This window comes from Rasamsonia byssochlamydoides, assembly GCF_041956645.1.
Source record: "Rasamsonia byssochlamydoides strain NRRL 3658 unplaced genomic scaffold VTN77scaffold_34, whole genome shotgun sequence".
NCBI lineage: Eukaryota > Fungi > Ascomycota > Eurotiomycetes > Eurotiales > Trichocomaceae > Rasamsonia > Rasamsonia byssochlamydoides.
In genome coordinates, this window is record NW_027192417.1 from 188,301 (window position 1) to 213,697 (window position 25,397).

At 49.4% G+C, this 25,397-nt stretch overlaps 7 protein-coding genes across 7 annotated transcripts; 5 read left to right on the forward strand and 2 right to left on the reverse strand.

Annotated features, from left to right (window-relative positions):
* Nucleotides 1-1,626: 1,626 nt before the first annotated feature.
* On the reverse strand, nt 1,627-4,956 carry VTN77DRAFT_4862 (uncharacterized protein; the record flags this gene model as incomplete). Its single annotated transcript, XM_069420968.1, has 4 exons — nt 1,627-3,178; nt 3,235-4,068; nt 4,131-4,402; nt 4,456-4,956. 4 exons carry the CDS (start codon nt 4,954-4,956, stop codon nt 1,627-1,629), a joined length of 3,159 nt encoding a protein of 1,052 aa, XP_069277429.1.
* A 2,722-nt stretch (nt 4,957-7,678) lies between these two features.
* On the forward strand, nt 7,679-8,991 carry VTN77DRAFT_4863 (uncharacterized protein; the record flags this gene model as incomplete). Its single annotated transcript, XM_069420969.1, has 2 exons — nt 7,679-8,246; nt 8,309-8,991. 2 exons carry the CDS (start codon nt 7,679-7,681, stop codon nt 8,989-8,991), a joined length of 1,251 nt encoding a protein of 416 aa, XP_069277430.1.
* A 602-nt stretch (nt 8,992-9,593) lies between these two features.
* VTN77DRAFT_4864 (uncharacterized protein) lies at nt 9,594-11,231 on the reverse strand (the record flags this gene model as incomplete). Its single annotated transcript, XM_069420970.1, has 4 exons — nt 9,594-10,011; nt 10,078-10,279; nt 10,335-10,934; nt 10,988-11,231. 4 exons carry the CDS (start codon nt 11,229-11,231, stop codon nt 9,594-9,596), a joined length of 1,464 nt encoding a protein of 487 aa, XP_069277431.1.
* Nucleotides 11,232-12,897: 1,666 nt separating this feature from the next.
* Nucleotides 12,898-13,731, forward strand: VTN77DRAFT_4865 (uncharacterized protein; the record flags this gene model as incomplete). Its single annotated transcript, XM_069420971.1, has 1 exon — nt 12,898-13,731. One exon carries the CDS (start codon nt 12,898-12,900, stop codon nt 13,729-13,731), a length of 834 nt encoding a protein of 277 aa, XP_069277432.1.
* A 635-nt stretch (nt 13,732-14,366) lies between these two features.
* VTN77DRAFT_4866 (uncharacterized protein) lies at nt 14,367-16,942 on the forward strand (the record flags this gene model as incomplete). The annotated part of the gene is made up of 3 exons (XM_069420972.1): nt 14,367-14,892; nt 14,953-16,008; nt 16,059-16,942. The coding sequence occupies 3 exons, from the start codon at nt 14,367-14,369 to the stop codon at nt 16,940-16,942; spliced, it is 2,466 nt and encodes an 821-aa protein (XP_069277433.1).
* Nucleotides 16,943-17,754: 812 nt separating this feature from the next.
* Nucleotides 17,755-18,795, forward strand: VTN77DRAFT_4867 (uncharacterized protein; the record flags this gene model as incomplete). Its single annotated transcript, XM_069420973.1, has 5 exons — nt 17,755-17,780; nt 17,976-18,139; nt 18,201-18,294; nt 18,346-18,479; nt 18,554-18,795. The coding sequence occupies 5 exons, from the start codon at nt 17,755-17,757 to the stop codon at nt 18,793-18,795; spliced, it is 660 nt and encodes a 219-aa protein (XP_069277434.1).
* A 5,255-nt stretch (nt 18,796-24,050) lies between these two features.
* VTN77DRAFT_4868 (uncharacterized protein) lies at nt 24,051-25,107 on the forward strand (the record flags this gene model as incomplete). Its single annotated transcript, XM_069420974.1, has 5 exons — nt 24,051-24,098; nt 24,156-24,478; nt 24,556-24,914; nt 24,976-24,998; nt 25,054-25,107. The coding sequence occupies 5 exons, from the start codon at nt 24,051-24,053 to the stop codon at nt 25,105-25,107; spliced, it is 807 nt and encodes a 268-aa protein (XP_069277435.1).
* Between the last annotated feature and the right edge of the window lie 290 nt (nt 25,108-25,397).

Genomic DNA, 25,397 nt, shown 5'->3' on the forward strand with positions numbered 1-25,397 from the left:
TGAGACAGGCAGATGGGCGTCGCTGGGCACGGAAAGCCATTGAGCTGGCGGGGCTTATTCGAGGAGACGATCACGACGGTAAGCAAGGAGACCTGGCCAATACGCTGGCGGTGAAGTTTGAGAAGTGGTTGTGATATGGATATGACATGACATGACATGATATGGTATGGTATGGTATTATGGCAGTATGCTGATTATGCCGTTTGTTTGTCTGTTTGTTTGTTTGTTCGTGATGGAGACAGTTATGAAGACGATCACAGGATGAGGATGATATGAAACTTGGTGGATGGACTCTGTATAGTTTACTCTTTCTCTTCCTCTTCCTCCTCCTCTTCTTCTTTTAACTTGCTACTTCCAAAGGAAAAAAAAATAGGATGGGAGAATGGCCTAAAGAAAGAAGAAGACAAAAGACAAAAAGATAAAAGAATGTTCCAAGGTTGTACAGTACATATGTATGTAATACCGAGCAAGTTACCTAGTTAGGTAACTCAGAAAGTCACTACACTACTTAGCTTCACCTCTGCTTGGTAGTAGGTATATACCGGTGAAATGAAATGAAATGAATAAAAAATAATAAATACGAAGTTTCGCAGCAGGCAGACAGACACGAAAAAAAACCCCCCAATAGAAAAGAAAGATACGAAATGAAGGTAAGAAAGAAAGAAACATGGAACAACGCAACGATCAATGACATTCAACATTGTAAGTAAGCATGCACATCCATCTATCTCTCTATCCATCTATCTACCCAAGTCAGTGATGCTCGGAGACAGACAGACAGACAGACAGATACTTCACTTCAAGCGTTCTCTCTCTCTCTGCCGAGACTGGGACTCGATCACAGCACAGCATAGCATATCTCAAGTGAAGTACGACGGGTATCTTTAGAAAAATCTAATCTAATCTAATAACTAATAAGAATAAGAATAAAGTGGGGTGGTGCAATAACGATGAAATTAATAAAAAAGAGCAAAAATAGAAAAAAAGTAGGAAAATAAAAAAGTGCACAACCCCCCGGGGAGAAAAAAAAACCTGACCATACCTGCGAACGAGCAAGACCCATCTCATCTGTAAAGATGTAAAAAAAGAAATAGATCAGAACGGAACGGAATGGAATGGAACGGAACGAAGGGCATAAAAAAAGATAGTCGCTATTAAAAAGAATAAAAAGAAGAATCGCAAAATGCTTGCTCGCAGACACACACCCAATAGCCGGTAAAAAAAAGGCCAGGTCGACAGAAACAGGAAGGAACTTTTGCAACAACGCCAGTAGACAACAAAATCAACCACGAGAATCGCATCGCATCAGTCACCAACCAGAAGGATAATCCTAACCCACACCATACGTGATCCCGCACAATGAATGCAATCAAGTCAAGCAAGTCTACCGGACCTATCCATTCCCACGGCCCTGTTACTGTAGACAAGAAAAAACATGGCAGGAAAAAAGAAGAAGAAGCAGAAGAGAAAAAAGAAAAGGGGAAAAAAGAACGTTACTCCGAAAAAAACTCCCCATGTTCCCTGCTACCTCCCTGCCGATTACCCTCAATCCAAGACTCAGATTCATTGCGTAAAATAAGAGAGAGAGAGAGAGAGAAAAGAATGGCCGGAGAAAGATGAACTGACTCACCCCTCACCGTCTGCGTCTAGAGAACGACTCCTCGAGAGCTGTCGGGATCCCTTTTGTCTCAAGACCGGAGTCGAAGGGACTCTTCTCGCAAGCCTGGGTAGCTTGCCGGGAGTCGGATCACGTTTCCTCTCATTTTCCTTGCCGCTGCTATCGTTTTCCGTGTCCGCATTCGCTAGCTGCCTCCTTGCCCGTTCGCCTAGAGCGTGGATTGTGAGGTCAAGCTCACGTCGCAACTCTCTTGCAGACCGTGGATATTCGCTGGACCCGTTGAGTTTCTTTCGGTACGCCCTCAGCGTGCGACAAACTTGCTCGGTTGACATGTTCAAGCTCCCGAACTCGCTCGTGCTAGTACCCTTCGTTCGTGGACGGAAGTCCGAAGACGACCGACGTAGAGTACTGATGCTGGCACTCCTGATGAGGCCGTTGACGACCTTAGACCCTGGGCTCTGCGGCGAAGGAGACCTCCCTCTGCCGTCTGAGATGATCGACGCTGGAGAGCGGCGGCTAGCAGGCACAGGACTTGGTAGATCCCTACCTGCCGTGCTTCCATTCTTGGCTGTCGGCGGAGCGAGCGAGAACCGAGATGTCTTCCTCCGTATCATTCGGGGCGGGGATTGGTCACCACGTATCGGTGTCGGTGTAGCCGCCGGGTTATCCTGCCGCTGGAATCCGGCGAGCTCGGACTTGGAGAGAATGCGGCGAAGCGGAGGCTTTACCGCCGTCAACTCCTTCGCAGGGGCCTCATCCACCTCGCGAATGTTGGCCTGAGAAAGCTCCTGGGCTTGCTGCGGCTGGACCGACAGATCCCAAATCATAACAACACCGTCTAGGCCGGTGCTTACCAAAGTCCGCTTGGTGCTCTCCGCAGAATCTGTTGGCTTGCTTTCCAACAGAAGCACATCGCTGACACCTTCTGAATGCCCAAATTCCCTGGTGAGGAGCGTGTCTCTCTCAAAATCATAGACCCGGATTGATTTATCGGAGGTTGAGCCCCCAACAAGGATTCGCGGACTTTGCCCTGGAACTTCACAACTCACAATTAATGAGTTCATCACCACCGCATCGTTTGTTTCGGGGTCGGATGCTCTGAATGAGTGGATTTGCCGACCCGACGACACGTCAAATCGCTGTATTTGTCGATCAATCGTGGAGAGAATCAGGGTATCGGGTTCATCAGGGGCCAGTGTCATCGAAACAGGCGACACTTTTAAAGTGATAACCTTCGACATTATGTAGGCAGTAATGGTCGATCCATCCACCTCTCGAGTGGCCCTCTCACGTACGATCACTGTCCGATCAGCGGAACAGGAGAGTAATCGCTCGCCATCATTCATGAAGAGCAAACGCCCCACGGCCCCAACGTGATCATCCATGGTCTGAATCAACTCGAACGCCTCCTCTGTTTTCTTGAAAAGTTGGACCATCCGGTCTCGTCCGGAGCTCGCCACCAAACACTGACCGGGGCTTGATAGGATGGCGATATCAGTCACCTCAGCGCCATGGGCTCGCACCTCGTTGACGCATTTCCACGGGTTGGCGGATAGCACCCTAAAGAAGGTTAGTGATAATCTCGGAAGCATAATCTTTTCGATAGATATATGTACCTCAGAACACCGTATCGATCTCCAGATACGAATGACTCCATATCTTCAATCGCCCGCAAGACTCTAAGCTCATTGGGGGCATCATCATCGCTAGCTGGTAGCTGCTCAAGCTCAATCTTTCTCGTCGCCTGACATTTCCCCTGCAGACTCCAAAAATTGACAGTGCCTTCACAAGACCAGGTGAAAAAGTCAGCATCATGCACATTCGGCATTTTAAGCGGCCCAACACCCAGAACAGGATCCCTATGGGCGGGCATCAAATCCTCCGTGAGACTTGGTTCGTCATCGCCGCCTAATGCATCCATAGGGCAGACATGGATTGCTCGCGTAGAATCTACCGTTACCATATGCGTGGAGAGGAAACCCATAGATATGATGGCTGGTAATTTCCCCCTAGGACTCCCTGGCTCATTTGAGCCATTCGGAGATAGCGAAGCAGACGTCGCCATTGCCCGGAGCTCTTCAATTTGGAGCTTCTGTGTTCTTCTGCCCCGACCTCCAAGCCATACGGTACCTGTCTCAGAGTCCACGGCTACGGAGGTGATTCCGAACCCCAAATACTTGACGCAGGACAGTTTCTGGGAGCCCTCAGTGTCGTCAAGGAAGCAGACCGCACCGCTATCAGAGCATATGATAGCTTCACAGTCCGAGATGCTGGCGATGCACGTGAAAGTATGGTCACCAAGTGGGCCTAATACACAGTTTCTCCCGGAAAGTGCCTTCGGAGCTGCGCCTGAGGTGTTCAAGTAGGCGTCGGTACTGGGACGTGACCTCGTGGGAGACCCTGGTGCTGCATCGGGGAGTCTCCAGACTTTGACATGTCGTATTCCGGCCCTGTCATTGGTCAGTCAGTATTTAGATTGGAAAAAAAAACATGAGATGAGCGATATTCCTACGTGATCAGAGTCTGGCCCATCCAGCACATATCTCGGATAAAAGATGTACACTTATTCGAGGAGTAGAGCTTAGCAGCCCCGGTTTTGAGATTGATGGCCCAGACAAAGAGGAAGCCATCATTAATGTCTCCCAGCGTGGCCAGATATTGAGAGTTGGAGCTGAATGCAAGACCGCGGACACCAATCGAATGCTCAGTTAGAATGGTCAGCGGAATATCGTGTGGTGCATCTTTCGCCGTGGAAAAGATCAGGACACGGGGATTATAACCCGTCTACATAAAAGTCAGCCAAGGACAATTCCCATTATTTCAAAGAATTCTCTCACCTCTCCCATGGCTAGAAATCTCCCATTTGGACTGAGTGCAACGCTCGTCACGGCTTTTATTCTTTCTCTCGATGTCCATGACCGGTCGCCACTGTCGCCTGCAGGAGTAGATCTATTTCGGTTATCCGGTGTCGACGGACTCGATTGCTGATTGTAGAAGGAGGCCACTGGATTCACCGGAGTTGCCGTAGGCCGGGCTCGGAAGAAGCGCTGGCTGACGGTGCTGTCGGCATCGATCTCTGCCAATATGGCCGCGGATCCGACACACAGAGCAAACGATCTGGTTGGCTCATGAGAAGAGAAGCCGTTGGGCGTCGCCGTCGTCGTTCCGATCACCGTCTGCAGAGAGAGGGTCGATTGATACGGTGAAGTTTTGTAGGGTGATCGCATGCCCGGTCTCAATACGGGCGAGTTCGAAGGCGTGATCTTGAGCGATGCTCCGGGCCCTGCCAATTTGGTTTTCCCGCTCCACGAGTTATTTGCCATCACATCCAAGTACATGAGCCGCTGCGAGTTCGATAGCCCCGGACAGAACGAAGACTGTTTTCATTTCAGGAAGGGACTGCATTGGTCGAGAGTCCAGGAATCCGAGTTCCAGCTGCGGACTCTGCTTCCGACCGTAAAATCACCAGGGTCGTAAGGACACGAAGGTCTGCATGTAGAAGATCGTCGCAGCAGTCGATCTGAGAAGGAAGGCGGAATTGGAGGAAGTTTTAGCAGTGTGGGGGTGAGCGGTAAACAAAGATGCGGTGGAGAGACGGAGATGGTCAGGACAAGAAACGAGAGGGCCGTAAGCAGAGAAATCTGATATGGTAAGGAGTGACGACAGTGAGTCTGAAGAAAGCAGATAAGGGAGAAGGACGTGACAGAGCGTGAAGAAACAACGAACACGGAGCTGGAGCTGCGGTGGATTGAATGAATCTTGTTCGGCTTGGTGCATTCCCCAATCTCGATTGTCGGCCAACCAGCGCTTCCCGATGCGGACTAGACAACGCACCTAGCTCCCGCGGGCTGGTGAACTGCCCTGCCAGCATCAAGAAAAGGGGGAACCACGAGATCAAGAGTCTTGACACGTCAATAATCCCTTCCCTGACTCTGGGAGGGGTTTCTTCCATTAATCAGTGATAAAGAAGCCAGATTAAGCAGGAGATATTGTTCTATCGCATCTTCAAGAATCGATCGCCCAGACCGACCATCGAGTGGCCTGTGTGTAATCCCCAGTGGGGCGCCGACCCAACAGAAGGGATCATATCGACACCCTATATCAGGATAAGATCGTTATATCAACAGGCATTATTGCAGTATCTGGTGTGAGTTTTCTTCTCCTTTGTTTACTTTGCTAACGCGAGTTATTTCTTGACAGTTACCTGCAAATGCAGAGTCCAAGATCACCACCTTTCAGATGGCATCACTAGGCTCTCAAACAGCAGGAACAGCATCCATGAGGACAAGCTGTTCGATAAGGATGTTGTCCCAAACAAAAGAAAAAGGAAGGAAGAGATAGAGCATAAGAAAGAGACAAGGATAGCATCACCCAGCCCAGGTCAATCTTAAATTCTACCCTTGCTTGATCTTGATTGCAGCTATCTGCAAGGAAGGATATTCCCCGACAAGTTCTCAGTTAACAATAATAATGCACGCAATCTTCACCGAAATCCAGGAATAGTAGCATTACTTACTACTTTTTCAAGGCTGGCACATGGGATCTGCCCATTATTCCTAATCGAAATCTGCCAGAATCCTCAGGCCCCAGAGTAGCATTCCAGTCTCCACACTTAATATTATTTAATAAATCGGGATTCCAACGCCGAACCAAAAATGTGGGGAAAATATAATATGACATCTATAAGACCCCAAGATTGTCACGATCGTGATTTTTTTTTGACCCCCTATCTTTCTTCCCACAGCGTTCCATTTTTTTTTTACTTGTGTCAAGTCACACCGACGCTGAGGAACGGCGGGATCGCCGGGAAAACCGCCGCTTCGGCACCTCATCTACGACGTTCGTGGGCCTTCTTTTGATTGGTATCCCAAGACGGGTCTTGTGATTAGTTGTGTGATCAACCTTGGAAATCTGGGGAAGCTAGATCTTCATCCATGGATGCAGTGGTCCTCGTACCGTTCATTGCTTCCCAACTCTTGATGCTGACTGGTTCACTCACTTAACCTGATACAATGACATTTGAAGTCATGGTCCGCATGATTATTATATTCGGCTTTTGACTCCAGGCCTGAAGATCTGCCTCAATTGGCCGCGAGTCATCGAGATACCAGGGTCAGCATTCTATTTGTCGATCGCTCAAGCGAGCGCCTTTTGCAATTGGCTTCCTTGTGACAGACTTATGACCTTCGGCATTAGTGTTGTCTGCATGAAATTCATGAAACCCCTCAGTCGGCAATGGCGCGCCAGATTTCGATTCGATTCGCTCCTCGCGGGGAGCATGAGTCATGGAACAAGCGAAGATCATGATCTACATCTCTCGATGAGAGACCTTTGCGCCATCTCGCCGATGCTATGCCGGTATGGACTGCATTGATTGGTGTGGAGACCATTAGATTAAGGTCGTGTGAGGACTGCCTCGTTCGGGCACTTTTGGTTCGTTTTCAGCCCCCATCAAATTAGCATCATGAATTGAACAAACGTTGAGCCAACATGAGCCCAACTCGCCGGTGGATTCTCTTCCCTGCCATATCATTCAATTCAGTCGATAGGCTATCATGATCGACTGTTGGTAAATGTCAGACATCGTAGCGTAGGAATGTTCCAGAGAACAAACTGGGGCTGCAATTAAACACGCGTTGGAGGGAATCGTTATAAGAGTTGATAACACCCTCACTGTCCATATGGAAGCTCCCTTCTAGCTGACTGACTGACCGATTGCTTGCGTTGCGTTTTTGTTTATTACTTCTAGCATTTGTCAGACGTGTTCAACTTACTTTCGTTCCATATACCCTCATTCTTGCCTTGAAAATAAGAGTCACTCCTTTCTCTCTTTTTCCCTTTCTTTGGAGACCATGCACCTAACGCCCTGTTTGATTCTCTCTCTCACCTGGTTTAGCTCATATGCGGCGGCCAAGGCTGTTTTCGCCCACTATATGGTATGCCGAAAAAGGATCTCCAGACATGGGATCCATCCACGCTGGCTTTCCGTTGGCAAATTGAGTGTGATTCGTATGGTTGGTGCGTATTTTTAATTCGATATCAATCCACCAGGTGGGCACCATGACGGCCGACGAAGCCGTGACCGATGTCAAAGATGCTATCGCTGCCGGATTCGATGCCTTCGCGTTGAACGTTGCTAGCACGGAGGCCTGGTCGACGACGGCAATCTCGTACCTGTTCAGTGCCGCCAACAACGCAGCCAGTGATTTCAAACTGTTCTTCTCGTTCGACATGAGCCAATTTACCAATCCATCGCAGTTCCTGCCGTTGATCGAGCAGTACGCCTCAAATGACTCGTATCTCCTGCAGGACGGGAGGCCATTTGTGAGCACCTTCTGGGGAGGGGCATCCAGCTACACGTTCGGCCAGGACAACACCAATGACGGTTGGAATGTCAGTTTCCGGCAGCCTCTGCTGGCCAAAGGCATCAATCCGTTCTTTGTTCCGGACTTTGACGACTGGAGTGGTTATCCCAACGGTTTCTTCGACACTTTTAGTGTCGTAGACGGGGCGTTTAGTTGGGAGTCTGCGTGGCCAGAGGTGAGCGGAGGCAAGGTCAATGTCAGTGACTCGATCGACCAGACTGTTCTCCAGGAGGCTCGAGCTGCGAAGAAAGTGTATATGATGCGTAAGTTCTGCTTTGGACGTCAATATGTGGGGCAAAGTCTAACTAATCATATATGAAAACAGCCCTGTCAACATTTCAGTTCAAACATCTCAGCGGGGGTGGGCAAAACTGGTATCGCATTGGAGAACTGAACTATGCAGAGCGTATCGCGCAGGTATTGGCCTTGCAGCCGGATTTCGTCGAAGTGCTCACGTGGAACGATGCTGGCGAGAGCCACTACGTGGGGAACTTTTGGCCTGAACAGATTGCCGGTAGCGACATCGGAACGTACGCGAATGGCTTCGACCACACTGGATGGCAGCAGGTTCTGCCATCGTTCATCAGCGCGTACAAATCGGGGGTCACCGACGTTTCGAAGCTCGCTCCGCCATCGGGCAAGGCTGCTGTTGGGGTCATGTGGTATCGCACCCTCCTGACCACGGCGAGCTGCTCGTCGGATTCGCTGGGGAAACCCTCTGGCTGGCAAAATGCGCAGGACGCCATCAATTTCGCGGTCATCCTTGATAACAAATCAAGTTATACCATCAATGTGTACAGCAACAACAAGCAGATCGGATCGTTCCCCGCGAGCGCGGGGCTCAACGGTCAGACGGTGCTCGGACTGCAGGCCGGAGGAGGACAGCGGGTCGAAGTGGTGGACGCGGCCACCAATACGACCGTCATCTCGGCCACAGGCACGAAAGACGTCCTAGCCGAGGCGACGGGCACTTGCAATTTTAACTATGAGGTGGTTGCTCTTTCCTGACGGAGTCCAGCACCATCTTTGTAAGTATATACAGTGCATATTTGTACAGGACATAAGCCGGCAGTCGCTGGCCTCAGCTATATAGATAGGGAGAGAGACTCAACTCCGGGGACTCATACAGTATATAGTAAAACAAGAAAATCAAGGAAATTGATTTGTCTGTTAATTGGCATGTCATCGAGTTAGAATTCTAAGGATGAAAATTCCTAGGCGGGGCGCCGTTTGGCCAGCCACCCCGCAGCCAGAGCCAAGTTAAGTCAATCTTAACGTCTAATTAGAATCACACTAATGCATCTTAGTGACTCTCTAAATTCTCTTACACCATTCAGGAGCCAAATTCCACTGTCAATTTAGGCTCGCTTACACTAGTCAGGGGGCAGAGTCAACCTTAAACGGTCGTTTTTCCCCGAAACTGGGGAAGAATAGATGACATGCATGAGGGGAAAGTCACAAGGTCTCCAATTCTCCATTATGTACAGAGTACAGTGGCATCACTATGTACAGTACTAAGGTTACTTCTGTGCAGTAAGAAATTTCACCTCAACCCACGGTCACCTGCTAATAGCCCCTTTGTCCCTCTGGACTGCCGAATTATCCACCCCCTAAGCGGTTCCGGTCGTAGGCGGCAAGACCCAGGTTGTCACCGACTCCGTGTACAACGGACCGCTCCAGGTTTCGCCACTGTTGAATGTGACCGTCACATACACGGGGTTTCCGAATCCGTTCTCGATCACGAGTGTCCTCGAGTTATCGGGGTTCAGGAACGCAGCCACCTCGAGCTTCTGACCATTCCCGTAGTCCCAGCTGCCCGTGGTGTTGAGAGCAATCGCACCCCTGGGCACGAACCGCGAGAACTGCCCCATGAAGTAGTAGTCAGGCGTCTTGCTGTACGTTCCGGCAGTGGTGTCTACTTCCACAAGCCCTCGGCAGGTCGTGCAGCCCCCGGGGAGATGAGGACCGTAGCTGAAATCAGTTGCGAGCGTCCAGGCCATCGCTCCAGCGGCATAGTTCTGCATTGGTCTACACCACAAGGGTCAGCTCGCAAGGGCATAATCAAAGCAAATGCTGGTACTCTGGAGCGCTTACCCCATAACGAAGTCGGTCGTGCTGTACCATGTGTTCGTGGGCGAAGTCCAGCATTCAGTCATGTATTGGGTGACGCTAGGGTTGGTTTGCTGGAACTGCGTCAAGACATCCCAGTTGTTGTTTGGAGCATAGCAATGCCAAGCGACAGTGTTGACGTAGTCACCAGCACCATCGAGAACCGTCTGAGGGAATGATGGCACATCTATTCACCCGTTAGCGATCCATATCAAATCACTGAAATGGATTCCCAGACTCACCGGTGTTGTGGTCGTACGCCCAAATCTCAGTCGCGAGGCCTGCGCTTTGCAAGGCAGGCCCAACGTAATCCTGGATGAGCTGTGTCTCCTGGTCCGCCGACACATACATGGTAGGGTATCCAGCTTGGCTGTTGAGCGGTTCGTTCTGAATCGTAATCGCGTCAACGTTGACGCCTCCGGCAGCGAAGGCTTGAATGTACTTGACAAAGTAATCCGCGTACGCGGATGCGTAGTCCATGTTGAGATTATTGTTCGTAGTCGTCCCATACATGACCCCGTTCAGCTTCATCCAACCGGGCGGGCTCCAGACTGAACCAAGCAGTTTGAGGTCCGGGTTGGTGGCCACCATATTGGCTATCAACTGCACCATATCCTGACCTGGGCTGTAAAGACTGAAATCCGCAAGTGAAGAATCGGCAGTGGAGACATTGTCGTAGGAGTAGGCATATGCTGACAGGTCAGAGGCCCCAATGGTGTGGCGCATCAAGCTGAAACCGACACCATCGTCGGGACCGGTGGTGAACAGCTCGGCGAGCAGTGCCGACTGCTGATCGGCTGGCAAGGCAGAGATCACCGATACAGTGGCATCAGTGACTGCAGCTGTATTCGGCGTTAGTGATATATCAACGACCAAGGAATGGTGATGATCATACCGCCAAAACCCGTGATTTGTTGCTTGTGCCCAGTGCTGGTGTCATCGACAGAGAGTTTCCATGTTGATGTGATGGTCGTACTCCCTGTTCCCTGAACTGGGGCCGTATAAGCGCTCAGGTTGTAGGCGCCATCTGCTGATGTGATATAACATTCGGGGCTTGTGACAGCTCTCCTAGCCGGACGAGCCCAGGTAGCCGGCAATCCAACGGCCAGTAGGCCAGCAACTTGCAGTGCACGCATCATCTTGTTGTTATTTGCTATGCCTTCGTTGAGGAAGGAGCAGGAACATGGATCGAAGCCATGTTTATATACCCAGACAGGGGCTTTCAAACTCAACTGCCGGCCCCCTCGTCAGCCTATCCACCTCCCATTGACAAGGGTAATGATGGTAACCCCAATATCCCGAAGCCCCAGTTGTGGAGACTTCATTCATGCAGAGACGTAAGCAATTCTAGAGATGTTTTTTAGCTTGCAATTATCCACTAATCAATGCACAGTGACAGACGCGAGATACAACCTCGCTGGTTGGCTAAAGTGTAACTCTAACCCCGCATATTCTGCAGCCTCTTGCTAGATACCCTGATCAACTCGTCATGGTAAACACAGGGGTCACATGGATGGTGCCCAAGGATAACTATGGCGCTGTTTCGTATACTTGATGGAGAAGGCCGTGCCCTAATTTTCTTGTCTTGTTTCACCATTAAAAACCAGGGCCGCCTGCAGAAGAGAGGAGTTTCCAAAGCTGGAATAGAAACACTTTGTGCGGAGGATAGCAAGGGGGAATCAAGGTTAATAGTCCTAAGTCAAGCCATGGCTGGACCATGGCTTGCTCTTGAAGAATCTGACGTCTAGATACACTCTAAAATGAAACTGCATTGTTCCATTGGGTGCTATTATTACACGGCCCCGTACTAGGACACTTAATAATCCTGTCAGACCATTTTCCATTTACAGTACAGGCTTGATTTTGATGACATCCCATCCTGCACTGTAGCTCACCTAGTGATAGATAGCATAATTGGCTTGTTTGGAAGTACTCCATACTACTCTCCTATTCAGATGTCAGCTATAACAGGGGGATGGGGCAGCCGTAACTGTCCTAGTACTGCAGGCATAAAACATAGTCCCTTGCGTGCCTGGAATTTTCCTGGTTTGGTGGTTTGGGGGCTAGGGCCAGCACCGCCGCCTCAGGATGTAACATCAGGAATCAACTAAGTTAATACCACCTTCCTTCTTCACACGTGTTGAAACTTTAGGCACAACAAATTTAGTCAGGTACCCTATGCTCAATATTATTTACATTAGCTAATTTGGTGGTTCCAACCACAGTACGGAGTACGTAATCGTCGCTGAGCCGATTCCTTAGATATAGACTGAAGCTCAAGTTTAATTACACACGTGAGAAGAGACTCAAAATATACTGGAAGAGAAGCGTAGTTACACGGATCGAAACTTACCTCAGGACAAATAACCAGATAGTTACATCGAAGGAAGACGTTTGGAATTCATGAGTTCGCAGCTCATGGCCCCTTCCCCAGGATTCAGCTCTGGTTGTTCTGCAGAATTGACCTCAAAATTCACATCATCTCATAAAATGTATCGGCGAAAAGGACTTCAGACTGGCCCCAATTTGCACCTAAATTCAGGGACAATTGCATGAAAGCAGGAATGATGATTAATAATAAATGACCCGGGGATAGGGTTGGTCTGTTATCGGTTTATCCGGTGATTAGATAAGCTCGTCAACGGAGTTAGCGGCGCCAAGCTTTTTTGATAGCTTCAGACTTCATGTCCGTCGGGGAGATCTCACCATTTCTCATTCATAATTGAACGTCAACAGCGTGATTCCTCCAGCCCGTGGGGCTTGATTGTCTGACAAAATATCGTTCCTTTGGGCGATACTTTCACCATGTCATCGACCTGCGTCGTATCCAAAGGATTGGCGCTGTCAAACGTGCTGCAAAGTATTCTACGTGCTGAAATTGTCCCCTACTTGCATGTTCGACAGAGTCTTTCGACGCAAAGCAGCCGTTTCCCTCCCTACACGCGATATTCCCAAACTCTAAGTCTTTATAACAGAAGATATTTCGCTTCTTCGCCTGCGTCCTACGACTCGTCGACTCAGCCATCCACCTCCGAGGCCTCTAGCCAGACCGAGTCTGAGAAGCAGGAGGTTGCCTCTGCCAATGCAGCTCAGGATGACTTGGCAGAAGGGGCTCAGCCTAGTGTCGAGGAATCAAATTCGACGGCTATAAATGAGGCTTCCAAGCCAGAAAAAAAGGCAAAGAACAATAAAGAGAAGTCTAAGAAGAAGAAAGGAGATGCAGATGAAGTTTCCGCGGCGAAACCCACGCAAACAGAAACGAAAAAGAAGAAAAAGAAGGAGCCATGGCAAGTCCACAAAGAGGCAATGAAGAGGAAGTTCAAAGATGGCTGGAATCCACCAAAGAGGCTGTCCCCAGACGCTCTCGATGGGATCCGCCATCTACACGCCAGCGCTCCCGATAAGTTTACCACACCTGTCCTCGCGGAGGAGTTCAAGGTATCCCCAGAGGCTATCAGACGGATCCTAAAAAGCAAGTGGCGGCCGTCAGAAGAGGAGATGGAGGACCGCCGCAGGCGATGGCGCAGGCGACACGAGAGGATTTGGAGTCAGATGGTCGAGCTCGGCCTGAGGCCGAGGCGGAAGAGCGCTGAGGAAGTGTCGGATGTTCGCATTTTGAATGAAGATGATGATAAATAGGATTGTTTGATCTGCCAGCGCATGTCTGAGATATTGCAGAATTTTCGGTTTGTAATAACTCTACTTATACCCCTGTACAGTATGTCAATTCGAATTTAAAAAGTTGTTGGCATTGGAATCTCTTTGGACTTGGTGTAATTTCATTCTAATAAGCATCTGAACGAGGTTCCCAAACCAGTAAAAATACGAAAGGCGTGTTTTGAGATTTGATTATGCGAAAATAAGGCAACTTGAGCAATAGAGGACCGTCTCTGCCTGAGGCTGCAAGCCGACCTCTCCAGCCACACTTTTCCCTTTGCGCCACCGTTTCCGTCCCATCCATCGTGGCCTGCGGAGTCCAACAGGAACAAAACACCTGAGATGGTCTCCACCCTTGACGTTCTGTTCCACTCCCCCCAAATGGCGTTCTGTCGACCTTGATCATTTCCATCGTTTTCTGCCCTCATCGTCAATTGCTTTGGGAATGATCCGCCTCCTTTGACAGCATGCCCAGGGCCAGCCTTGGTCCCTCTCCCGGCGCCTAACAATCCGACTCTCCTTTAGTTACGAACGTCGCTGCCGCTGCTTGCAGATTGCCGAATTGAGGTCTTCTCCCGTATTCCGCAAATGTGGTAAATCAAATTGCTACGGTAGCCATGCCCTCGGACATACAGGTCTTCGTGAGATGGAAAGAGCAGACTATCTTCGCAGGAGAAGACGTTGAGTGTATCATCACATTCAAGAACGTGTCAGAGAATGGAACACCCGATGTCAGCAGTGGACCCCAACAACCTTCTCATCAACGGAGGACTTCCCGGTCCCTGAACGGGGCTTCCAGCAGCGACGGCTACTTCGCATTCAAGTCTCCGCAATTCTTGTTCGGCAATGGCAACAGGCGTTCACTTCCCCAAAGTCCTCGCCAGAAGACGTTCGATCGTTCTCACCGCGCGTCGGCGTCGTTGAGCTCTCCGCTGGGCATCGCTCATAGCTTTCCGCCTTCATCGGACCATAAGCACAAGCGATCTGTGTCGATTTTATCTATAGACAGTGAAGGGGGGAATGAGAAGACGCCGGTGCCGTCTCAGTTCAATCGTTCTCGGCCAGCGTGGGGACATGCACGTTCTGCGAGCCTTCAGCTCCTTCCGAGGAGATCTGCAGGTCCTGAGGAGATCTTTTCACCTGGTATTTCTGAACATCCCCCCCCTGAGGAACTGTTCCTGTATTGGCTGACAATACGTGAAGCTGGAAGGACTCCCACACGTGGTCCACCCTCCGCTGAGTCTGCTTTGAGCCCTGCGATTGGGAATCTGAGAATTGACGGTGATCGATCCCTCAAGCTCAGTCGTCCGGGTTCCGGCGCAGCCAGTCCTATAGCACCACCCGATTCTTTACGAAGTCCCCGCGGAAGATCTCTGCCTTTGCCCACGGACTTCAAATTTCCTCCATCTCCATCGACTTCGAATGAGCCTGCTAGCAACCAGTCTACCGCTACAGCAACGAATGATGAAAGTTCCGCCACCGCAACGCGCCCGCCTCCCAGACCTTCCGCGAAAGATGCACCATCTCTGACCCAACAGGCTCATTTGGCTCCGGTTACCAAGATCAATTTGAATTCCAGCGCCAATGGTAGCAACAGAAGTAGTGGGGAATTCTACTCGCTGAGCAATAACTCGACGGAGACGCTCGAATCCGAATACACGAACTATGGCCCGAACCGTTCGCGAACGAATCTTTCGCGACACAGGCGGCATTTTTCGAGCGTCGAACCGGCTGGCAAGTCTTCTGATTCGCTGACGCTGCTGATGGGATATGCTCAGGTCAGTGCATCTTTCACTGTTGACGGGTCGTTGATCAATCAGGCCGCGTTTGAAGAAGTCAAACGAAAAGGAGTCGTGGGTGGTCAGGGCGCTCCCGCTGCAGCAGAGAAAAATCGTCGAAGTGGTGGTCTCTTGGGTGCCTTGGGCTGGAATGCGATTGAGGAATCCCTTAGTGGTCTCCTTTCCAGCAACGACCTCAATGGTCTTCGAGATATGCGCGGTGTTACCTCTTCCAGATCCATTCCATTACTCTCTACACCGCAGTCGCTTTTGTTTGTCGATCTCCGTCTCGATCCGGGGGAGGAGAAATCGTTCTCATTCTCTTTCACGCTTCCTAAAGGGCTTCCTGCCAGCCATAAAGGGAAAGCGATCAAGATTTCGTATAATTTGGTAATTGGTACCCAGCGACCTAGCGGCCCCAAGGAAGTGCAACAACTCAACCGCATCAACGTTCCATTCCGGGTTTTCAGTGGTGTTAACGGTATGTATTTCATCCTGGCCATACGAGAATCTACGACTGACAGTCCCAAGCTCGAGGAGATGTCCTTGGCCACGATCTGATGATGCCATACGTGCTTCTCCGCGACGAAGCACGCGTACAGAAAGTCGGCAACGTCCCTCGTCCGCCGTCGAAAGACAAGAGCATTAGCGGACCAATATGGACCACGGCCCCTGAATTCTTATCATACGTTGATGAGATCTTGGAGCAACACGCTCCCCGGAGTTCGCTGCCTCCGCCCAGCACACCCTTGGAGCCAATGCCGAGCCCAGACAGGCCGAGGCAGCCTCCCTCCTGCAAAGATGCGATAGATTTGGCCATCCTTCGCAGCAATCAAATTACCAGTTCGAATCGCAGTGCGAATCGGTTCGAAATTGCCCGGAATGGCCGTCGAATTGCTGTTGTGGTCCTCAATCGTCCCGCCCACCGCCTTGGAGAGACGATCATTGCTACCGTCGACTTCTCGGATGCCGCGCTCCCTTGCTATTCGTTACGAGCAACTTTGGAGACGTCAGAAAAGGTTGACCCATCGCTCGCAATGCGATCGAGCACCAGTATCCATCGAGCTACGCGCCGCGTCTACGCTTCCTACTTCGAGAATACTCTGTTCTCCACTCGGGTTGTCTTCAGCCCCGCTATTCCGATCTCCGCCACACCGACGTTATTGACGAGCGGTGTCAATCTCGAGTGGGAATTGCGATTCGAATTTGTGACGACGAATTCTCACAATGACGACGAACCAAGTCTGTCGGGGGCCAGGTTATTGGAGCCCATGGGCGAGGACGACAGGGGCTCCGTCTTTTCTTCTGTCGAGACTCTGCCCGCTGAATCTTTTGAAATCTCGATCCCTCTGACTGTCTATGGGGAGACAGTCCGGGAGCCGTTAGCTGAAGAGAATCAGGTATACTATATATGAGGGACGATGGATTTGATTGGCTATTGCTACTTGTCGTATCGAAGGTGCCTCCGGGACGAGGCAATCTGGGTTTTGTTTCAATGAACAAAATTGCTCTATGGGAAATTGCCCTACGGGAGCTCTGTATATTATATATCCTTGATCAAAGATACGAGGGATCATGATGATCGCCTTCATAAAACATTTTTCTCCTTCTATCTATTTTCACACATTTACGCCTGTATCAGTGACGATATAGATGCAAACTAGCCGTAATTGGCGGGAGACGCAATAGACAAACTGGCTCAGGATGGTGTTGCCATAGATATACTGGGGGATTTCAGCTCTCAACGACTAAACGTCTGTCGACATCACAATTCAGTTGCAATATTTAAATGAGATCAGTAATAATCAGTAGATACTGAGCCATCACGCCTGTTATATGGAGTCGCACGTGATGTCATCATCACCGGGGCAACAGGGCGGTCAGCGGGGAGCGAGGGGTCTCCGCGTTGGCACTAGTCAGGTAGTTGCATCAAGTGCGCAAGAAGGAAGGGATACTGAGATGCTCTACTATCTAGAATCAAGCCATTGTTTGAATTTTCGATCTCCAGAATTGGTCATAAATCAGCTAGGTAAGATCTAGAATCTCGCATGCCATACCGTCTGATTCAGTACGACGACGACCTGGGTCATGACTGACTGACTGGAATGTTAGCTGCGATCCGCATCATAACGACCGAAACAGAGACCAACAGACAGCACTGTCGAGTTTTTAAGGCGAAAGGAAATATTGTTTCTTGCGGTGGAGAGCTCGGGAGGTTATTATTATTATGGCTTCTTCATTCATCACCACAATGTCTGTTCCCAACCCCGACGTCGCTCACAGCCCACTTCCCCCACCACCACCATCTTCATTATCGTCGCTTAGCCACTCTTCCTCCTGTCAGACCATCCACACCCGTCCTCATGTCCTACTTCCTGAACCTCCATCCTATCTCTCCCTCGCTGTGCGAGCTCTCAAGGGGACGTTGCATGTGCTAACACCGCCTAGAAATGCGCGAACGAAGGGGCCTTTCAAACCCCGCTCCGCGACCAAGGGGACCAGCAGCTACCAGCTGAGACAGTTTGCTGAGGCGACTCTCGGGAGTGGAAGTTTACGGAAAGCTGTCAAGCTACCAGAGGGAGAAGATCTCAATGAATGGTTGGCCGTGAATGGTATGCTCGTTAGTCACTTGAGAAATGAAGGAGCCGTAACTGACTTACATGCTTTATTTAGTGGTCGACTTCTACAACCAGATCAACCTTCTCTACGGGTCGATTACGGAATTTTGCTCCCCGCAATCATGCCCGGAAATGAAAGCCACAGATGAGTGCGTCAGTCGCAGACCTTAATGGAAGGGTTGGATACTGAGACAAGGCAGGTTCGAGTACTTGTGGCAGGACTCGGAGAATTATAAGCGACCGACGAAGATGTCCGCGCCGGAGTATATCGAGCATCTGATGACTTGGGTCCAGAGCAACATTGACAACGAGCAGATGTTCCCCAGCAGAATGGGTATGAGATTGCCGTCTGCACGTCAGTTCTGTACTGTACTGTGCGTGTGCTAATATCTTTGTCTGTTCCTACAGGCGTCCCATTCCCAAAGACCTTCCCCAGTCTCCTGCGGCAGATATTCAAACGGCTCTATCGCGTGTACGCCCATATCTACTGCCACCATTACCCGGTCGTCGTGCACCTAGGCCTGGAACCGCACCTCAACACCAGCTTCAAGCACTACGTCCTGTTCATCGATGAGCATAACCTCGCCAGTGGGAAAGATTTCTGGGGCCCGTTGGGAGATTTGGTCGACAGCATGCTGCGGAGCGATTGATCAGGTCACATCTCACACCTTTTTTTTCTTCTTTTCTTTCTCCTCATGCTTGCATTTAAATGACTCGGAGTTTGGGAACGGATGGATGGAATGGATGGGTAAATCAAAATCGCCTCTTTTGTCACGACTTTTCTTTTTTCTTTCTACTTTCTATGGGATTGCAATGCAGCGATACGTTGGTTGGCGTTTTGTTGTGTTCTGTCTGCTCTGCTCTACTCTACTCTGTGCAGGTCAATCGATCAATCGATAAATCAACGGATTGTCGGATTGTATGACATGATATGATAGATTATCCAAGGAACGAGCACGTCGGGAATCTCATAACATGTATGATTTCTACCAAGCTTCGTACGAAAGCAGTAAAAAGCAAAAAAAAAAAAGAAAACGGAAATAATATATATTTATAACCTTCAACTATGTACATACAGTCCATACCTCCAGGACATACTATTACTGCTACTACTGCTGCTGTTATGAAAATGATTCAATGATCAAACGGCAAACCACCCTGGAGACAGATGGAGTCTTCTCATGCCAGACATAAGTAAATTCCAATTACTGTCCCGCAGCCCACGGCGGGGTCACAGGGCTCGACGGAGTATACTTGAGTGAAGCCATCACAGACCATGTGGAGGAGGCTGGAGCAATGCTGTGGAGAATGTAAGATATCGATGCTTATCTGGGTCGCCCATGGCAAGAAGAGGGAGGATCTTCGCAGCTGAGATGGACTGGGACGCCGCGTGGGCGAGTCCATGGATGCCATTGCCAACACGCTTGGTAACGGCCAACTGCTAACTGGACGTCTGCGCTGTTCGTTGGACTGCAGCAAGCATGTTGCTTTTTTTTGTTATCTGCAAGGCCAACCCCGTGATCCCACCTAACGCCCATCAACGTCGTTAAGCGTTCTTTTAAGAGACGACAACGAGGACGTTCGACTGGCGTTAAGAGTCTCAGACTCTCAGGTGCTATCATCTCACACGAGTTGCAACTCGCAACATGACCACTAAACCGTCAGCCACCCCGTGGGCTGATGAGCCCTTCAAGCTCATTCCGACCCCCTCCAAGACTCTGGACATTGTATGTCATGTCCAAGCTCACTCACTGCCCCCGATGCCGCTAATGTGCACTAGTACTCCCATGCCTCCGTCTACTGTGCCTCCGAGATGGCCTACTCCCACAACTGTCTGCTTCGGGGACTCAACTCCATCGTTCTCCAGGCTCCCCACGTCCCGTCGGCGGACTCTCCGGCGTACAACGCCCAGGATGTGCGCGACCTGCTCTTCTACGTCGCGTCGTGGGTCAAGACGGTAGAGCACCACCACCACACCGAAGAAACCTGCATGTTCCCGGGGATCGAGGCCTTTACGGGGAAGCCGGGGCTCATGGCCGGGCCGAAGAGCCAGCATGAGGAATTCACGCCGGGGCTGGAGCGCCTGCTGCAATACGCGCAGGAGACGAAGCCGGAGGACTACCGGTGGGACGGCGAGGGCGGCATGAAGAGCATCATCGACGGGTTCGCGCCCAGTCTGACGAGGCATCTGTACGAGGAGATCGACCTGTTTCTGAGCCTGGGCGAATTCGACAGCAAAGGGCTGCGGAAGTGCTGGGATAAGGCTGAGGAGGTGGCCAAGGCGACGGGCAATCTTAACATGCTGGTATTGTCCAGATGACAGACAGGTGGAAGTTATGCTAATGAATATTTGTCTACTTAGTATGATGTCTTCCCCTGCGTGCTTGGAACGTGCGACAAGACCTACGAGGGCGGCAACGAGTTTCCGCCCTTGCCTGCTGTTTTGCCGTACGTGATCAAGTATTGGTTCGGGGCGTGGAACAAGGGCGCCTGGCGGTTCAACCCGTGCGATTTTTGGGGGAAGCCGGTGCCTCTGCAGTTTTTGCCGGAAAACAAGGCGAGCCAGTAAGTAGCGAGCAGAAGGAAGTCTTCCCGATAGGAAGTCAACGGCCATGGAATGGCCTGCATTCAGCATATAACACCTGTGACGCTCAAATTGCGAGGCAATGTTGGAACTGATCTCATTTTATATTTTATATTTGGGTAGTAAAGAATGGGCAAATGATGGAAGGTCTTGTTTTCTGTAATGATGAGCAGGGATTTCTTTTTTTCCTCCTACAGGAAACGGTTCATGCGAGCAACGCAAGCAAGGAACGTTTTCCATATTCTCTCCAGCAATTGGCAGAGCCATAGTCAATCACTGCAATTAACTTAATCCGCTATCTATCTACACTGACCACACTGAGTCTGTCAATAATATTCGAAGCAGGAAGGATCTCATCTTATCTAGGTATGTACAGTCCAGTGACGGAGTCGGTCTTGAACCGCTACTTACTTACTTGCTCTACTCTGTACAAATCAGGACAGGTTACTCTCACCAAAGTTCCTACGAATACTTAACCTACAGTGCTACCTACTACCTACCTACCGAGCAAATATCTACGGTCACTCTGTCGACTGCCCTTCTTGTTTTAGTAGGTGAGTGATACCGCCCTGAGCTCGCGCGACTGGGGGTGAGCAGGGTGATTGTCGCGCGACCAGGGTGGGTAGCACATTGCCAGCTCACTTTTGGTCATTCAGCTGAGATAGACTAGCCTCGCATTCTCCACATTAAGATGTTCATTGGTGGTCTGCGCTGCGCCTTCAAACAGCCCAGGACGGCCCATTGGTATCTGTCGTTGGTTTGGGAGACATTTGCTTTAAGACTGCGATATCAATGCTGTGATCTTGATACGGTCTGTCTATTTACTGTACATATTCACTACTTTCTTATCTTTATCTCGCCAGCCCGAATATCATTCTGGGTCTCATCAGATCCAATTGAAAGCGAGCCTTTGGAAGAAAGGACTTGTGATGTATTTTCACCATGAGAAACCGATATTATAGCAGCACTCTCAAAAATCCCCGTGTCACCCAATAAAGATATGATCTTTGTGCCCTGAACAACCCGACCAGGAGACAAACCATGTGCAAGGGGGGTTGAAGGAATGAGCTTACCACGATTGTTCTGTTGCGCTGGTTGTTTATCTCTTTATGACTTACAGTTCCTGTATCGAGTAGCTCCCGGCCACTAGAAGCAATGGACAGGCTTCTTCGGCAACGCCAATAAGAAAAGGATCAAACATTGCCGAAAAGCCGGCTTTGCAATCTTTGAAGGGATTGTAAGTTGTGGCTTGCATTGGTCTAGCAGAGTCGCAAATCTAGACGTTAATAGATATATGCTCACTTTGACTGCACAAATCCTCAAAATTCAACAAGCACCCGTTGTATTTCTCGTGTATAAACCTCTTCGACCGGCAACGTTATCTTCTCATAAATGTCGCCTCTTTTCTGTTTATTTGGCGACGTCGGATCTAAAATTTCTCGCGACTTTTTCATTCCTGTGTTGTAATGTATATTGCAGGGAGCTGGGTCATTTTGTATCACCCCAAGCACATGGATAGACTTGAAGGGTTTTTGATATAGTCAAAGCTGTGATCTAGTTCACCATGGAGACCAAGAGACTAAGGAGGGAGACAAAAGCCGATTGAATCAGAGGCAGGAAGAATGGAAATCACGTGTATGCAGGTGATCAGGTGGGCACAGTACCACAGTCCCATTTTGTAAAATTCTGAGTGATGTGAGGGTCTTGAAGTTCTCTATAATGCTTTGCCCTGTTGACGATGATCCTTACATTATGTACCTAACCAATATTATGGCATAAAAAACATCCTTATGTCCAAAGAGAGAACTGTTCCTTCTTCCTTAGGGCCTTTCAAGTTTGACACAGTCATTTTTGAGTTATCTGTAATCATGAAGTCATCTTACCACCTCATTCGGACCATCACACTATGCCATATTAGGCCAGCCGGCCAGCCAGCGAAATTAGACATCTAGGTCTTTGGAACTCGTACCTCATTTCCATCTCCATTACTCTCATAATCATCAAATTGGCCTGCTTCGATCACATTCGTTTATAGGAGTAGGTGCGAACACAGAACCGGCATCTCCTCTAGGTGGAAGCATCCATGAATTCCGGCCTTCTGCTCCCTGAAACCCTCTTGTCCTCGACGTCTCCAGGTCGAGGATCCAAGATCCACCACGTAGTTTCCTTGCCTGGCCTTAACGTGGCGATTGCCGACATAGGTAAAATTAAACTGGGTTTCCCTGAAAGATTTTTGTCACATTCTTCTCACCCGGACTTTACACTATTCGTACCTTCCTTCCCGCTTAACGTCAAATCAGGTCCTGCTGCTATTGTGTTCCTCTGATCCTAGTTTTGCACAAGGCTCAATCACCCACAATGACTACTTGGCTCGAGAAGTTCACCAATTTCCTATCACCGTCAAGTTTGTCTCAGCAAAGGTCCGTGAACACGGAAGGAAGACGGTTCTGATGACGCTCGGACCGTGTATGTTTACAATCGAAAATGGACGCTATAAGTGTTCATGCGAAGCAGGCTCCTCCACATTGACCAGTCCAGCGGTCGACATGGATGTATTATGTGCAAACTGTAAACATCCTTTGGCTGTACATGCGGATTACGGTAACAGTATTGTTCGCCTCGAGCATATGGAGAGTTGAGTTCCTGACAATTGTCCACAGTACCTCCTCGCTCTTTAACAGCGTTGGGCCATGAGCTTGCAGCAGTTACGTTGCCTACTTCGTCTCCTACAAGGTCGTATCTGGCAGACCATCCTGACATATGCCCTCGACGTCGAACCGCATGTACGCGGTACCCCGGCGTCGGGAAAGACCGTTCTTGCTAGACTACTACACGACTATCTTCTTGTAGCGCACAAAGTCGTCTTTATAGACAGCTAGAGAGATGACGTATCTGCGAGAGAGTTCCTTGTGGAAAAGTGTCACCAGTTCGGTTATAATGAAGTACAGCTACAGAATCTCCTAGGTAGTAACATCGTCTTCATCATCGATGAGGCACAGCGGACATATGACGATCCCAATCTGTGGTATACTGTGATTAAATCTCGGCTCGGGGAATCAACTGGCCCACGTTTCTGCCTGTTCAGCTCATATGGCAGTTCGACAATGGGCGCCCCTGATTACCCTAAAACCACAACGCCACCAATCCTCTCCTTAGATCGGAGAGTCTCGCTTACGGTTTCTTGCAACTCAAATGCGCCGGACATCTGTCTGTTTTATGATTCTCCTGAGTTCGAGGACGTTGTCAATAGATTTTGCGGAAAGTCAACCATTGAGTTCACCCTTGCTACAGAGGTGCAAGATTATATATTATCACTCACAAATGGTCATCCTGGTTATGGTCACTGCGATTCTGTCATATATCCACCGCGTAAGTGCAGTGTAACCTTGGGTAGACTCTTATAGATGGTTCCTGCTAATTGTATAGTTTTATCGAGACAATCTGAAAAATTCTGGCATATCAGAGATTACTGTGAGCAAAATCTGCGATGTGTTAGAAGATGATGATCAGCTGTTCCAATTCCTTGAATATCACGTTGCTGGCAGATCTCTGCCTTCAAGGAAGATGCAACATGGAGTTATCGATCCAAACATTGTCAGCGTGCTTCTCAATATTTTGCGGGATGGGAGTGTCGTATACAACCGTGATAACCGAGGAATCCAAGATTGTTTTCGATCAGGGTTTGTGCATACCGAAGAGGTGAAGTCTGGCCAAATGTTATGTGTTCTCCCCTCAGCATTGCATGCACGGTAAGGATTTTCTTCTCCTTTTGTTTCTCTTCTTTTCTTTTTCTCCATATCTAGTTTTTGTTCTAACATAAGGATAGCTTTGTTGAGTACTTCTATGGCCGGCTTGATCCTATCCCGTTTCCGTTTCAAAAATACCCAACCATCCGCGACCTTTGCTTTGTTTTACAGAGCTTTTCAAGAGAAATGCTATGTAATACTCGAGATGGCCAACGACTTGGCCCATCAGGCCAAGCACGACCCCCAGAAGCAGTTTTTCAGGATGAATTCTACCGATGCTACTGGAATGAAGTTGGACCTGGCATAGGAATCTGCAGCGAGTGGACAGGTATCAGACAGGGCCGTATCGACTTTCAGATTGTTGACCCGGGCTGGGGGTTTGAGTTGTTACGCGACGGAGATCGACTTCGAGATCACTGCAGCCAATTTTCCCAGAATGGTGCTTACTACTCGTGGATCCAGCGCGGCCTGCTTACAGACTGGCTAATACTAGATTGCAGGCACTCGTATCCCCATACGAAATGTAATACCCTTTTTACCCCGGCTTTCACGATTTGATAGCTAATATCTAGAACCAGACCCTGGACAGCCGCAGCTATGGAGAGTCGTTTTTAAAAGCGATTATTCTCTAGTCCACATTCTGGACTGCGAGAATCGAGAAGTGATTCCTGAGTTCCGTTTAGCGAACCAGTAATAATATGGCTGCTGGTTTTGAGAGCGGGTTTGACAAGAATTGCCCCTCATTCATTGCAGCAGCATTCATAGTTTCCATCGTTACAACCTTGCTTCAACACAGTACCTGTGTTGTCTGTCTCACGTTACAGTAACCAGGAGCCAATAGTGCCGTCCATGATTATTACTAGATACAAAGTATCAGACGAATTCCTTGGCTACTGCCTATATGATGTCCTTTTTTTCCACT